Here is a 14,825-nt window from a genome sequence, read left to right on the forward strand (position 1 = left end):
AGGTTGTCAATCTCCCAATAATAACCCAAATAATCTTCAATTACCCAAAATAAAGGATGAACAAAATAGAGATTAAGGAAATAAAATTTGTATTAAAACTTGATTAATTGTTGATTACAAGATTAAAGAGAGATTTGATTGATATTAAGTACACTAAAGATTGCTAAGAAGAACATGCTCTTCTAATTAAACTAATAGGGTATTTATAGTGGGGATTAGGTGTAGGAATTAGGGTTAACTAAGGGCTTAAATGACGATTAAGTCCCTACTTAAGGAAACGCCGGTATTTTTGGAAGGATGGGCATCTTTCTTGAAGCTTGAAGAAATGAAATTGTCTGCCTGGGAATCCGTGCGTCTTTACACTAGTAGAAAAAACACCTATTGCGTCAGTCGATTTACGTCGGTTCTACAAAAACCGACGCAAAAAGTACTTAATTTTAGCGGGAATCCATTTCCGCCCTATAGTCAAGCTTTTTGCCTCAGTTTTTGGAAGAAACTAACGTATATAATGCGTCGGTTCTCAGCAAAACCGATGTATTTGATAAAATACGTCAGTTATTTTAATAACTGACTTATTTGATATTACATTTTTGCATCGTTGTACCTAAAACCGATGCAAATGATATTAATTAAAAAAAACCAACAATTAAACCCCTCATATTATACACTAAGAACAATCAGACTTCCCACACCAACATGTCCTTCCCTCGCCTCTCATGGCTTCTCCCTAATTCTACTCCGTCACCACCACACGACTGCCTCCCTACACCAACAACTCCCTCCCTCACATCTTCGTCACCACCACACGACTGCACATAGAAGTCAAGAACAATACGATAAAGCTATTAAACCAACAGTCACTTCATTCGCAATTGGTTCGATTGGTGCAAAAGGGAAAGTGGCGAGGACGATAAAGATGGCCGCATTTCAGTTTCAAGTAAGATCTTCTAATTTGGGATTAATTATAATTTCTTGCATTATTTTGTTAACATGATAAGAATTGGTGGTTAGGGTTTTGTTTTTTTTGTTTGATTGATTCAATCAAGCTATAGATCTGATACGATATTTTTTTGTCCTCAGATGTAATGGTGTCATTTTTATCCAAAATGCTTGGATTTTGTTACCATGGTCGACCTCCATTATCCTCCGGATCTTCTTCTTCTCTACTCTGCACCATTGATTCACCTTCCTTTCATCCTCAACATTCCATAGGTTTCTTTCTTCATTCTTTCTCTTTTTTTAATTAGATTTAGGGTTTTGTACTCAAACCCTAATAATATGAAAACGATTGTCTGATGTTGATTTGGTGTTATTGAGTAAATTGGGGCTTTTAAATATGAAAACGATTGTCTGACGTTGTTGATTTGGTGTTAATTAAAAAGTTAAATTTATTTTGGTATCTACAGTCTTCGTCATTTTTTTTATTGGATTCCCATCTAGGGTTGCTCTATTGTTCTTCATTCTCTTCCTTTTTAGATAGCATACAGTGACTATATTCTAATTTCTAATTTGTTAATTTTTTTGTTCCTAAACAAGATTAAAGTCTGTACTCCAGATTCAACATCCCTTCACTATATTCTAATTTGTTAATTCGTTTTTTAAAGATAATGTAATTGGCTCGGAAATTTGGATGAGTATATGACATGCCATGGTGCATAATTTTTTGATGACAAGTGAGACAACAAAGACTGAATGAAGCTATTTCACAAAATATGAGCCAGTACACTTGACATTAATCTTACATGACATAAGCCATGTTATGTGTCATTTATGTCAAAAATTATGAAGCTATTCACAAAATAGCCATGTCCACAATTGTCAGATATATGCTACCAAACTAGATTGACAAAGCCGAAAAAACTGTAGCTGAATATCAAGTTTTTAAGCCCTTTGACATAAATTACAACTTTGTCGTTTTGTCCATATAATAGACAATGTTATGGTGTAATCAAATCAAAAATTTCCAGCGAGGCACAATATAAAAAAAAGCTGAATGTTTTTCATGCTATATTAGTTACTACATACAGAGAGAACCATTTTGAGTTGTTACTGTAATATTGGTTATAGCCTAGGAAGTCACAGAGCACTTCTGCTGCTCAGAGATTCTCCACATTGCCATGCACCCTGAATCTTAGCAGCAATCTACAGGTTCCACAATACATCCTCTATGAAGGGCCTTGTGCCTGCATCTTTTATTAGGGATTTATATAACTTGACCTATTGTTTCGACACTCTTTACTATTCCCATTATTTATGCTTTGTTTATCAGATGATTTGGGGTTTGGGTGCGGTTGTTGTGTATGGATTTAATCGGTTGTTGGTTAACTTTTAAATTCAGTTGTGTTAGCAGGTTTTATTTTGGCTGTTGATTAACCTTTAATTCAGTTGTGTTTGCAGGTTTTACTTCTGAGAAAAGTAACTTGTATGGCGGTCCCATTCTCTTTGCTCCTTGTGATGATGGTAAGCTTGGTAGCTCTTTTGATATGCTTTTGCTTTTTTTCCTTCAGTTGGTTTTAAAATCTCTGGCAGTATAAAAGTCCCAAGTCTGTAAACAAAGTTGAGGCCTTGGAGAGTTATTTGATACTAATTGAAATTTTTGGCACTCGATCTGCTACATGAAAATAAAATCTTTCATTCTTATTGCTTATTAAGTGAATTGTTGCAACTTCTCTCACAGTTTGAGGTTGCTTGGGCGCTTACAAACATTGCATCAGGGACCTGTGAAAACACCAAGGTCGTGATTGATCATGGAGCTGTTCCCATTTTTGCGAGTCTCCTTGCTTCTCCAAGTGATGATGTCTGTGAGCAGGTATCACTGAATAACCAGTCCCTTTTAAGTTAGTTAATTATTATGCTAACCACTGACGGAAATGAATGGGACTTTTTGTATTCTCTGTTGCTGGACTGCATCGAAAAATGACTAACAATTGAGACTTCATTTCATGATCCTGACTATGATAAATGGAGGACTCTTCTGATGCTAGACTACATCGAAAAATGACTGTCAAATTTATACATTCCCATCAATTGGCATAGTTTGCATTATAGTTGAGTGTTCATGTATTAATTTGCCCATAATGTTAGAGTTCTACGTAACTTTGCGACATGAGAAACACATTTAAAGGGGTTTAAACCTCTTAACTAGTTGCCCATAATGTTAGAGTTCTACTTTTTGAGTGATGGAAGAACTGAAACAATTAAATACTGTTTGTATATAGTTGCCAAAACGATTACCGAGTGGATGATTTGTTTTTGTTCTGCGACTTCTGTCTTGTATATTGTTGTTGAGAATATTATATGGAGTGTGTAATTTGTAAAGGAGGTGTTTTTACTGGAATACAAACTTTTATTCAGAAATGCTTTTCCGTGATGTTTCAGTTCATAATCAACAACGGCTCACTTCCATGCCTTTTAAACCTCTTGAGTCATAATCACAAGAAGAGCATTAAGAAAGAGGCTTGTTGGACCATATCAAATATTACGGCTGGTAATAGAGCATACATTCAGGTAATACATTTCAAACCCCTGGTTTATTGTCAACACTTCATGAGCATTTTAAGAATAGAGCCTTGTCCGGTTTTCATCCTTATATACCGAATTTCATTTTATTGTTAACTTATTTCGTAAGGAACTAAAGGTTTATTGCTTGCATAATTAAGTCCATATGTATGCTTGATTTCTTTTTTTTTTCTTTTTTTTATTAGGTAATAAGTATGCTTGATTTCTGATTCGTTAATTGAATATCTTCCTGGCCAATATTGGTTAATGTTTAGGCTGTCATTGAAGCGGATTTGATTGGCCCACTCGCTTGCTTGGACAATATCTAATGTCCACATCTGATGATCACAGTTCAATGATTTCATCAATTATATTTTTACTGTGAAACGACCAACGATGCTCTCAAGATGAAGCAAATGGATTAATGCGGGCTATTTCAGGTCAATCGGCGATATGAATTTGGCTTGAGAAGTTTGAGCTAGTAGATGTTTAGAGAACATTTAGTATAGATTAGCTTAGTAGCTAAAACGTTTGTGGTATTATTTATACATTAGATTGTATTTGGAACGTCGTTGGGGTGAATGAGATGTAATCTTGTTTTACATGTGATGTATTAGTGGTTGGTTGGTTGGATTTCTTGTTGTAGTTGGTATTCTGATTGTCAATTTTATGGGGTGGTGGTGCCGAAATTTCGGTAGTAAATTTTTATATATATAAAAAAAGCATTAATCAATCGCGTTGGTTCTTGAATGAAATGACGCAGATGAGGGAAATAAATTAAAGCGAAAATGAAATGTCAAATGCATCGGTTCTAACTTCAAATGAAGCGAAAAGTAGAGCAAATGCATCATTTATGGAAAGAAATAACGCAAATAGTTAAATTAATTGGTGCTAAAAGAAAATATCAATTGCATCGATTTTTGACAAAACGGACGCAAAAAAAAAAGCAAATGCATCGGTTATGTGTAGAACTGACGCAAATAATAACTATTTGCGTCAGTTGTAACAACTTTTTGCGTCCATTCTATTGTAGGAACTGACGCAAATACTACCTATTTGCGTCAGTTTTTGAAACACAACTGACGCAAATACAACCTATTTGCGTCGGTTTCACAAGTGACGCATATAAAATACGACCCCTCAATATACGTCAGTCCAAAACCGACGCAAAAGACCCTCTACAAATGACGCAATAGGGTTTTTTTCCATTAGTGTTAGCACGGGACGGCCAGATTCGTGGGTCTCTGCCCGGGCGTCTTTGGGAGAAGACGGGCGTCTTCTGGTGTTGCTGCCCGGGCGTCTTGGAGTGAAGACGCACGGATTGTGAAGGTGGAGGACGGGCGTCTTCAGGACAATCCGCACGGATTCTTTGGGCGATCTCATTTCTTCTTCTTTTCTTCCCTTTTCTTCATAAAATCCTTGGGGATTTCCTCGGGGATGCAAGGATCTTTTCTCATCATTGCCCATCTACTATAGTATGTACAAAGGCCTTCTAATCTTGTCTCTCCTTGATGCTTGGTCATTGAATTCAATCAATTGAGTCTCATTTTGCCATGAAAATGCAAGGTTTGCACTCCTTTCCTACCAAGGACACAAAACATCAAAGAATATGCAAAACAAAGAACTAAAGACAATAAATGACCTAAATATGCACTAAAAAGCATGGGAACAAGGCTAATTCGGGGACTAAATATGCTCTAATTATGGTCACATCAATAGTCGTAATAATGCATGAAAATGCGTGTAAAATAATAGAAATAGTGCATATAAAATGCACGCGTCAAACCTCCATAAACCAAACCCTTGCTTGTCCCCAAGTAAGCAATAGAGAAAACAGAGAAGAGGACGAAATGGAGCGATATGTGACCCAGAGCTAGGTATACAAATGACTCGCCCAAACCAATTTAATACAGCGATGGACACTAATGCTAAGGAATTAACTCCAAAGCGACAGAGCACAAAAATTTAAAATGCAAACGAGTTAAATTAAATGACGAAAAACTACCGAACTGTCGACCTTGCAAGACCCATCTATGTCGGACTCTCACGGCTTGCTCATCACTCATTCAAAGCACATGGTGAGTATACATTTTTTAAGATAGAAAGAATATAGACACTTACCTAACTACGACCTACAAAAGCATGCACGCAATCTAACATGATAGATATCTATAGCTACCGTACACATACACTCCAACCAAACAAGGCCCATAACACATGAAAAGGACTTACATATGAATGTGAGGTGAGGTAAATGGGTAAGAATGGGCAAAACAATTTGGATATGTGGAGGTAAAAGCCAAGCTAGCACCGAACACAACCAAAAATAACAGTATCTACTTATAAACCCAACATGAAGAATTAGGCACAGTGCCAAGTGCGGCATAAACTCCCACACAACAACAACTAAACTCCTCAAATAAAATGGAAATGGTGGAAATAGGAGCAATAAGAGATTTCCACTGTTTTCCCCTTCAATTTCATTCATCTCTTTTTCTTTCTTTTCTTCTTTTTCAATATCATTTTTTCATTTTTTTTACTTTGTCATATTTCTCATAACTTTTTTCATTCTTCTTTTTCATTTTTACCCTCCTTCCAACATCCATCACAGTAGCATATTGCCCACAACAAAATTTCCAAACATACCAACAAGGCTCGCTTGACTAGGGTAGGCCGTATAGGAATTTAGTTTGCATAAACGGGTGAAAACAAGACAAATTTGGCTAATGTGAGGCTAATAGGGGTAAAGCATAAAGGAAGGGCCGCCTCTCCACATGTGTCACCACCACAAACCCGTGTGTATGTAGGTAATAAGAAACAAATTTCATGCTTATGCAAATTAATCTTACATGCTATGTAAGGAGTACTATTCACATCCAAAATGAAACCACTCATGAATGTCACCAGTTTATAAGCTCTAAACCATAGAATGTATATGTAGTTTGCCAACATATAGGTCAAGTCCTATTCATTCGGTAAAATCTATCAAAAACATGTAGACTATGAAAATGATTTTCTTAAAATAAAGGTGTCAAAAATGCAAGGCTTAGGCGAGTTAGCAAGAGTATAAAAGCAATGTCATCATTGTCATATAACCACTCCGACTCAACTTAAGACTCAACCTAAATGCAAACATATTTTTATATTTTTTTTTTCTGGAAAATTTCATTTTTTTTTGAAATAAATGCATGCAGAAATGCAAGAAATATGTATATGGATGCAACACAGACATATGTATACCCTCCCTAAACCAAATCACACAATGCCCTCATTGTATTCAACAAACAACAATGGCAAATATAGGTGAAAAGGGATGTACGAACAAGATAAATGCAAATGAATAAAAATTAGGAAAAGAGACTCACAATAAGTGTATAACAGACCTCCCCAAACCAGCATCAAACATAGGGAGTTCTTGGCCAGCTGCCACTAACCAACACCCGTAAGATCCGGGTCAGCAGCATCAAACAATAACACGCACAGAAAGACCTGCGTGAAACTCAAAAGAAAATAAAGTCTCTTTCCAAAAATTATATCCATTAAAACTACACTAACATGCTAATTAAAAACTGAAATAAAGCACACTTGTACAAAGCTTTTACAATCCGGGTTGCCTCCCGTTCAGCGCTGGTTTATATGGTCTCGTTCGACCTTTGTTACCTCATATACCAAAACAGCTGAACAACCAACAACACGGCTGCTGACTGAATGAAGTACTCTCAGCATTCTTTATCTTGGCCATAGGCCACCACTTTGCCTTTTTTTTTTTTCAGAAATAGGAGGGCATATCGTCGCATAGGCTAACTCACTACACTTAGCCATCGGGTGCTCCTTCTTCGCTTGCGGCATATAATCTCCTATCCTACTGCCATAATCAACATTGCTAGCTTTAGAAACTACACCCAATGCACCAAATCCACCTCCTGAATCCTTGTGATAGCTCAGCCTGTCATGACCTGGAGAAAGAGAAACAACAGAATGGTCCTCTATCTTGCTCTTAATATGGGGCGGAGGTGTCACGACAGTAGTAATATCAAAACATGACTCTATTGGGGTCACATCGTCTACCTTATTAGATTCTACGGGGGGAACAACATGGCAAGGTACAATTTGCATAGGTTCCCTACGAACATTAGACTGGGTGTATGTCAATTTCTCACCCCCCGCCTTAAATGTCAATGTCCTCGCTCCAACGTCAATTATTTCACCAATAGTGTGCAAAAATGGTCTCCCTAAGATAATAGGCGTATGGGTATCCTCAGGAATATCTAAAATAATAAAATCAATGGGTATAAAGAACTTCCTAACCCACATAGGGACATCTTCTAGGATCCCCAAAGGACGTGACAAGGAACGGTTTGCCATTTGAAGTTTTGAACAGTCATATTGGTACATTTAAACTCAGTCAAACCTATCTTTTTAGCTAAAGACAAAGGTAAGACACTGACACTGGCACCCAAATCACATAAAACATTATCTATAGTATGGGTGCCTATGGAGCAGGGGACGGAAAAACTACCTGGATCAGCTAACTTGGGTGGAGACTTGATTTGGAGGACTGCACTACACTCCTCAGTAAAAGCTATAGTCTTCACCTCATCAAAACTACGTTTATGGATCAAAATTTCCCTCATAAACTTAGCATAAGCAGGTACCTGAGTAATTAATTCAGTGAAAGGAACAGTTACCTGAAGATTCTTGACAACCTTCAAAAATGTGTTGAACTGCTGCTCAATCTTGGTATTCAGTTGTCGGCTAGGAAACGGAACCTTCACAACTATTGGTGTCTCAGCAACTTTCTCCTTTTCTTTATTTGTAATTGTTGATTTAACGACTTCACCAGTCGACTTATCAAGAGTAGAAATCAACTCATCAGCAACATCAGTTGACTTACGAGCAACTTCGGTCGATTCATCACAGATATCCGTCGATCGACATGGTTTTTCTGTCGATCGAACAACACTGCTCGAACCAGCCTTCACTTTGTCATCTATCTTATCTTCAGCGTTAACATCTATTTCTTCAATAATGAAATTGTCACTTTCCGTAGGCATTTGTGGTCTATTATAAGTGAGAGCGCTTCGAAGATATATAGCATTAACCGTCTCATGAGATTTATCTGGCAGGGAAGGCAACTGACCCGGTTGCCTAGTAGCTTGCTTAGATGCCAATTGGGCCATCTGAGTCTCTAACATCTTAATTGACGCATCCTTAGCTTGATCACTCTTTTAGAGTTGTATCATAAGAGATTTCACCATACCCTTTAACTCCACCATTTCACTTAGATTTTGAGAGGTGTTTTGCTGAGGCGGAGGAAATGATGGGGGTTTTTGAAACCCTTGTTGCTGATTTGTATTTGCCTGAATGACATAGGACTACAATTGTGGAGGTGGAGTAGGATTAAATACATTCTGGCTCGTCCAGGAGAAGTTAGGATGCTCCTTAGTTCTCTCATTATAGAAATTGGAGAACGGATTAGCTTGCTTGTAGTGCTGAAAAGCAAGCACTTGCTCATTCTCCGTCATACACTCAGCAGCAGAGTGTCCTTCAATTCCACATCTCTCACAGAAAACTTCTTGCTGCACCATAGCATTAACGGTTTATTGTCCTCCTAAAGCTTGACCCATCTCAAGTCTAGCAAATCGGGCATTCATAGCTTCTAATTGTATATCAATAACATTATTGTCACCACCATTGCCGCGCACACTACCCCTCGGATTCCCATACTTTGCTGTATGGGTGGCCATCTCCTCAATAATATTCCAGCCCTTATCATCATCAACATTTTTTTGGAACCGACCATTGACAACAGCATCAAGAATGGCCCCTGTGATCATCGTACAACCCATTATAAAACTGGTTGCATAGGAACCATGGCTGAAACCCGTGATGAGGAATGGAGCAAATAAGTCTCTTGAAACGGACCCAAGCCTCGTTCAAATCTCCAGTTGGAGATTGCTTGAAGCTAGCACTACTACAATCCCTTGCATTTAAGATGCTTTATCATTGACGCTTTAATAGAGCGTCGACTTCATAATACCGTCTCCGTAATAAAAATAACGCCTTATAGTGTCGGTGTGATTATAACAACATCATACCAAATATTATCTGCAGCGCGCACGTGTTATACTTTGGGCGCAACTTGTGAAAATTTTAAAACTCGTCAAAACATCAATTCCACCGCTCCTATGCTTTATCGTAAACCTATCACGTATTCATCTTCCATCTAAAACAAAATCCTAATAACTGCTGCAGGTAATTGATTCCATCTGCCATTTCCATTACAAAATAGCCAAAATTCAATTCCACCGGACGTTCTAATCGATTCAACAACTAATTGTTCAATTACGAGCAATAATCTATTCAATTTGGGATTCATTCCATCTTCCAGTTACAAATTAAGACCAAGGTTTGTTTCTAATTTTGTCGAACTTGATCTCTTAACAGTATCTCTCTTCGTAGTTGACCTTGCTCATTTTCTTCATCATCAATTTGTTCAATTTTAATCAATAACGGAGAATTCCATACATTACTCTAATAAGTGTGTTGAATTAGATTTTGTTATAATTAGATATAAGTGTTGGAAACTAAGGACATACCTTTATGCGGAAGCGATCGGATCGTTGTGCTCGCTAACTGCCCACTACCGTATATTCATACCTCCGGCGGCTACTAGAGTCCCGGAATATGTTCACACCCCAAATCCCAAGTCCCGTATTGATGGTGGACTTAGCAACTAGAAAAATATGTTTATATGTTTTTTGTGTGTACGATACATACCATTCACATCAATTTCCTCAACTTATATATATCCACATATGGGAGTTATAAGGAGGATTAAATCACATTTTTAATGACCAATTAATAGTGATTTATTAGTATGTTAATGAGGGCAATTAATGGGATTGAATGTGACCGTTACGTGGCCGGATAAAATTCAATACTCCCACTCGGCCACACAACCGAGTTAATGCTCCCACTTGGCCACTAATCCAAGGTAATACACCACGTTGGTACACAACCAAGTGAACTTTATTTCTCATTCACAAAGATAGAGAAATGTACCAATTTGATCACACAGTCAAATTTATCACAACACAATACTCTATTAAACAATCTATTATGCTTCATATGGGAAGTGAGGTGTGCGACCAAAACGTAACAAAGTAATGTTATATTAAGTTACCATCAAAACTAACATAACACTTTCAAATTATCAATACCCCAAATCATTCTAACATCACCGTTAGCATACACAATCCCTATATGCTATCATAATCATATTAGTTATATACACAATATAACCCCTGGCTAGGAAATTATGGTGAAGTTGAATTGATCATTCCTTAGACACTAATAATAATCCATCTCAACTTAACTGCTTTCCTAACATGATTCATTGAACCTTAATGTTTTAGGTCCTTAGAATTCATATTAAAGTAGCAACATTAAGAATTAACTTCATATCTGTTAGGCCTGGAAATCCGCAGACCTTCCTGATCAATATCTCACCTGAACCTGACTGCCAGGCTGTCAGGATGTCAGTGTTGGAGCTTGTGTCCTCCACAAATTAGTGTGATAACATTTGTAAATCTCTTACAGGTTCACAAGGGTATACTTTGTATTTTAATCAGTTGATTAACGATTATCTAATAACGGTTGGCTTGCTAGAAAGTTTGACGTTATTATCATACAGATGGCGGTGATCAACTGGTCCCTAAAGGTCACACCTATAGGATGTGTTTGACAGATGTGGTTATAGAAATATAATCACATTGATGCCTTATATGACTAAAAAGTTAGTCAATGTGTTGATGAGACAATTATTTAATGAAGATTAAATAATATTAGTTGAGACGAATTAACTGTCAATTCATAAATTGAATATAATAAGTTATATTTAATTAAATGTATGTAATGTTAGCTTGGACGAATTAATCTGTTAATTCGTAATTAAATGTAATCGGTTATATTTAATCAGCAAATGATAATTATACGATATTGTCATAATAATTATTATTGACCCGCATTAATAAATCCACTGCAAGCTGTTGTGTGTAAACTTATTAATACGGAATGATATAAATGACAATTTATAAATAATGCATTATCTACATGGTCGATCGACCGGGTATGTCAGTCGATCGACTGATGTACCTGTTTCGGATTAATGGGCCGAAAAATTAGAAGAGGAAAAAACTACCCTAATCATCTACCTACACGGTTTATAGGGAGATGGAGGGGAGCTTTTTCTAACCTAATTTTCTAACTCGTTCTTGCCTCTCATCTAAAAACACAAAAAAACAAGAAAAACCCTAAACAATTTTACAGAAAAATTTAGGGATCGATTCTAGCAACAAGTTAAGGGCATTTCTCATATCGTCTTGGGTGCAACTAATAGGCGAATATCATTGCGATATTGTTTTTAGGCCGATTTTGCTAGGACCGAAGGTTATTCCTTAATTCTCTACCTTTTGTTTATGCAATTTAGTTTTATGACTAGTATTCATCATCTTATAATTCGTTATAATCCTTAAAGTTAAAGGGATGCATACAGATAAATCCCACAAGTGGTATCAGAGCCAAGGCCACGAATTTTAATTTTGATGATTTTCATAAAATTGTTTGTAAATAATAATTAGGATTTGCGAAAAAAATATATAATCGGCTGGATTTTTTTTATCCGTGGATTTTTTTTTTCCTTCCGTCACGTTACTGTTCACGGATAAACAGTATTTTTATTAAAAAAAAAAATTCTGTTTTTTTCCTTTCGATTTTTCCTGAAAAACCGATTAATGTTTTTCGCGGCTGTTTTTGTTTATGCCGATTTGAAAAGCATCCGAGAAAAGAAATTTTTTTTTTGTTACTGTTCACGGCACGGTACTGTTCACAGAGGACAGTTTAAAAAAAAAAAAATTTGTCTTGTTTCGGTTTTTTACAGATAAAAACCGTGAACAATATGAGAAACAGGCTGTTTTTTTGGTTCTTGCTGTTTTTGCCGAAAAAAAAGGGCTTGTTTTTTTTCTTGGTTTAGCCGAGACATATAAAAAAAAAGGATTTTGTTTTTGTTTGTTTTGGCCAATATTAATTATACATTACCTTTACAATGTATGATTAATTGTTGTGAAACGGTTCACAATTTTGAGATACCTAATTATTTTAAAGCAATTTAAAATATTGATGAATTAAATTCATATTACAAGTTTAATATGAATTAAGATTGAAATTAATGTGATTAATTGAGGAATTGTCACTTAATTTGTTTTTAAATAGGTGGTTTGGAAAATTAATTTACATAATTAAAGAATTATGTCTTGCATGTTTAATTTATTTTAGTTTATGCATTTTATTTTAGTTGAATGAATCGATTGAATGGTTTAATTTACGTTTTTTTTTCGCAATCGGTTGTAATTTGTAATACTTAGTGTGGCCTTAGTTAATTATGTTTTCGTAATGAAGGAAACATAATTTTTATGTAATTATGAGATCTCGAATCTCCTTTATTTTTTTCTTTAGTTTTGGGTTTTGAAACTAGAATGTAATAAATAGGTTTATTATGTAAATTTTATTTATTGTAATTTTCAAAGAAGACTAAAGATGGAGATTGGAGCTCACTCCCGCTACATGGATCAAGATGGAACATCGAGACAAGCTTCTCGGGTCCAAGGATGGATTCGAAACTTGTATTTTATGTTCATTTTGATAGGATAGGCCAAACTAGGACTTTATTATTGCTTTTACGTTTTTCATTCCTATTACTTTTCATTCACATGATAGTTTATGCATCATATTCCGCCTAAAACCAAACCACCTACTAAAATGCATGAAAATTGACACATATAGGTTGTATGTTAGTTTTCCTAGACATACAGATGTCACATGTTTTTTAAGCCATCGCCTTAGTTTATTCATTCACGCATGCTAGATATTAGTTCACTTAAAATGAATTAAAACAAAGTTGATGGGATCTTCCTCTAAAACGGAAATTGAGATTAGTCTTTATAAGGGCAAACAACTATGAATTCCTTCTTCGTCGGTAGGCATAATATGACCCCTTCTACGTTGGGTAAGTAGTTTGTGTTGACTTAGTTTATCTCAACATTATAGTCCGAAGAGTTTCTCGTGATTATGATGGACTAAAGATAGAATTTACAGAAATTTATCGACCAAGAATTCTAACAGTAGAATTAGCCAAAAGGTTGGCTTATCAATTCACAGATAATTGAGTCTTGGGATCATTTAGATAATTCTTGAGGAAGGTCAATTGTATAAATGCTTGAGTCTTCGCGTTATGACATTAGATCATTAGACTTATTAAAATCGATGTACATGCTTATTATTTATTCTTCTTTTCGTAGTGTAGAACACGTTTATTTTACTGTTACAACAAATGGTTGGAAATAACGAAATCCCAATGCCTAGTGCCAAACTTGGACGCGAGTCCTGGCTGAAAGTTTTTATGGACAACATGAATCAGTGCACGCGACTGAAGAATGATGGGTCCAACTTTGCGGACTGAGAGGCAGCACTACGGAATGCTGCCATTGCTGGCGGTAAGCTCAAGTACTTAACTGAGCCAATACCGGTAAACCCAGGCCCCAATGCGGGAGTTAACGAGTCACTTGCTTATAGTGATTTCGTCATGGAAGCGGGTGCGATAAAGAACGTACTCATCTTTTCAATGGAAACCAATTTGCAGAGACGCTTCATTGCTCAAGGTGCAAACAAGATTTTCACCACGCTCACTAACGAGTTCTCAAAAGCACCGAGAATCGTTACTTATGAGCATACCTGTCGCTTCTTTGATGTGAAACTCCAAAAGAGCCAACCGGTTAGCCCACACATTCTTCACATGATTGAGAATGTCGAGAAATTGGAGGCACTTGATTGTAAAATCAGTGAGAGCATAGTCATTGACCGTATGCTTCATTCTCTTCACGATGGTTTTGCCTTTTTCAGGGCGAACTACTACATGAATGACTTAAAGAAAAGTCCTCATGAGCTACACTCACTTCTCGTACAGACCGAGAAGGATATGAAATTGAGTGGGAGCATGAAGCAGGATGTTCTCACGATTTCCAACAAGGGTAAAGGTAAGGGCAAAGCTCCAGGCGACCTAACTGTAGGTAAGTCAAAGTTTAAGAAGCTAGGAAACGGTAAGAGTGGGCCTGGTGAGACTAGTGGCTCACAGGGTTAGGCAAAGAGCAAGGGCGTTGACATTGAGTGCCACCATTGTCACAAGACTGGACATTGGAGGAGGAACTGTCCCGTGTACCGTGAGGACATCAAAGTAGGCCGCATCGTTCCTGTTGGTATGTCATCTTATA

General features: G+C 36.6%; 1 protein-coding gene across 2 annotated transcripts; it reads left to right on the forward strand.

Moving 5' to 3' along the window:
- The first annotated feature begins 655 nt into the window (after nucleotides 1-655).
- On the forward strand, nucleotides 656-4,127 carry LOC141642807 (importin subunit alpha-1a-like). 2 transcript variants are annotated; one of them, XM_074451749.1, is made up of 6 exons: nucleotides 656-937; nucleotides 1,081-1,212; nucleotides 2,386-2,460; nucleotides 2,678-2,809; nucleotides 3,379-3,507; nucleotides 3,774-4,127. In XM_074451749.1, the coding sequence occupies exons 3-6, from the start codon at nucleotides 2,425-2,427 to the stop codon at nucleotides 3,825-3,827; spliced, it is 351 nt and encodes a 116-aa protein (XP_074307850.1). In that variant the 5' UTR covers nucleotides 656-937; nucleotides 1,081-1,212; nucleotides 2,386-2,424; the 3' UTR covers nucleotides 3,828-4,127. The 2 variants fall into 2 exon arrangements, with proteins under 2 accessions (XP_074307850.1, XP_074307851.1); XM_074451750.1 differs by having other exon boundaries at nucleotides 663-937; nucleotides 2,398-2,460.
- Nucleotides 4,128-14,825: the final 10,698 nt, after the last annotated feature.

This window comes from Silene latifolia, chromosome 2 (genome assembly GCF_048544455.1).
Source record: "Silene latifolia isolate original U9 population chromosome 2, ASM4854445v1, whole genome shotgun sequence".
In the NCBI taxonomy this organism is placed as follows: domain Eukaryota; kingdom Viridiplantae; phylum Streptophyta; class Magnoliopsida; order Caryophyllales; family Caryophyllaceae; genus Silene; species Silene latifolia.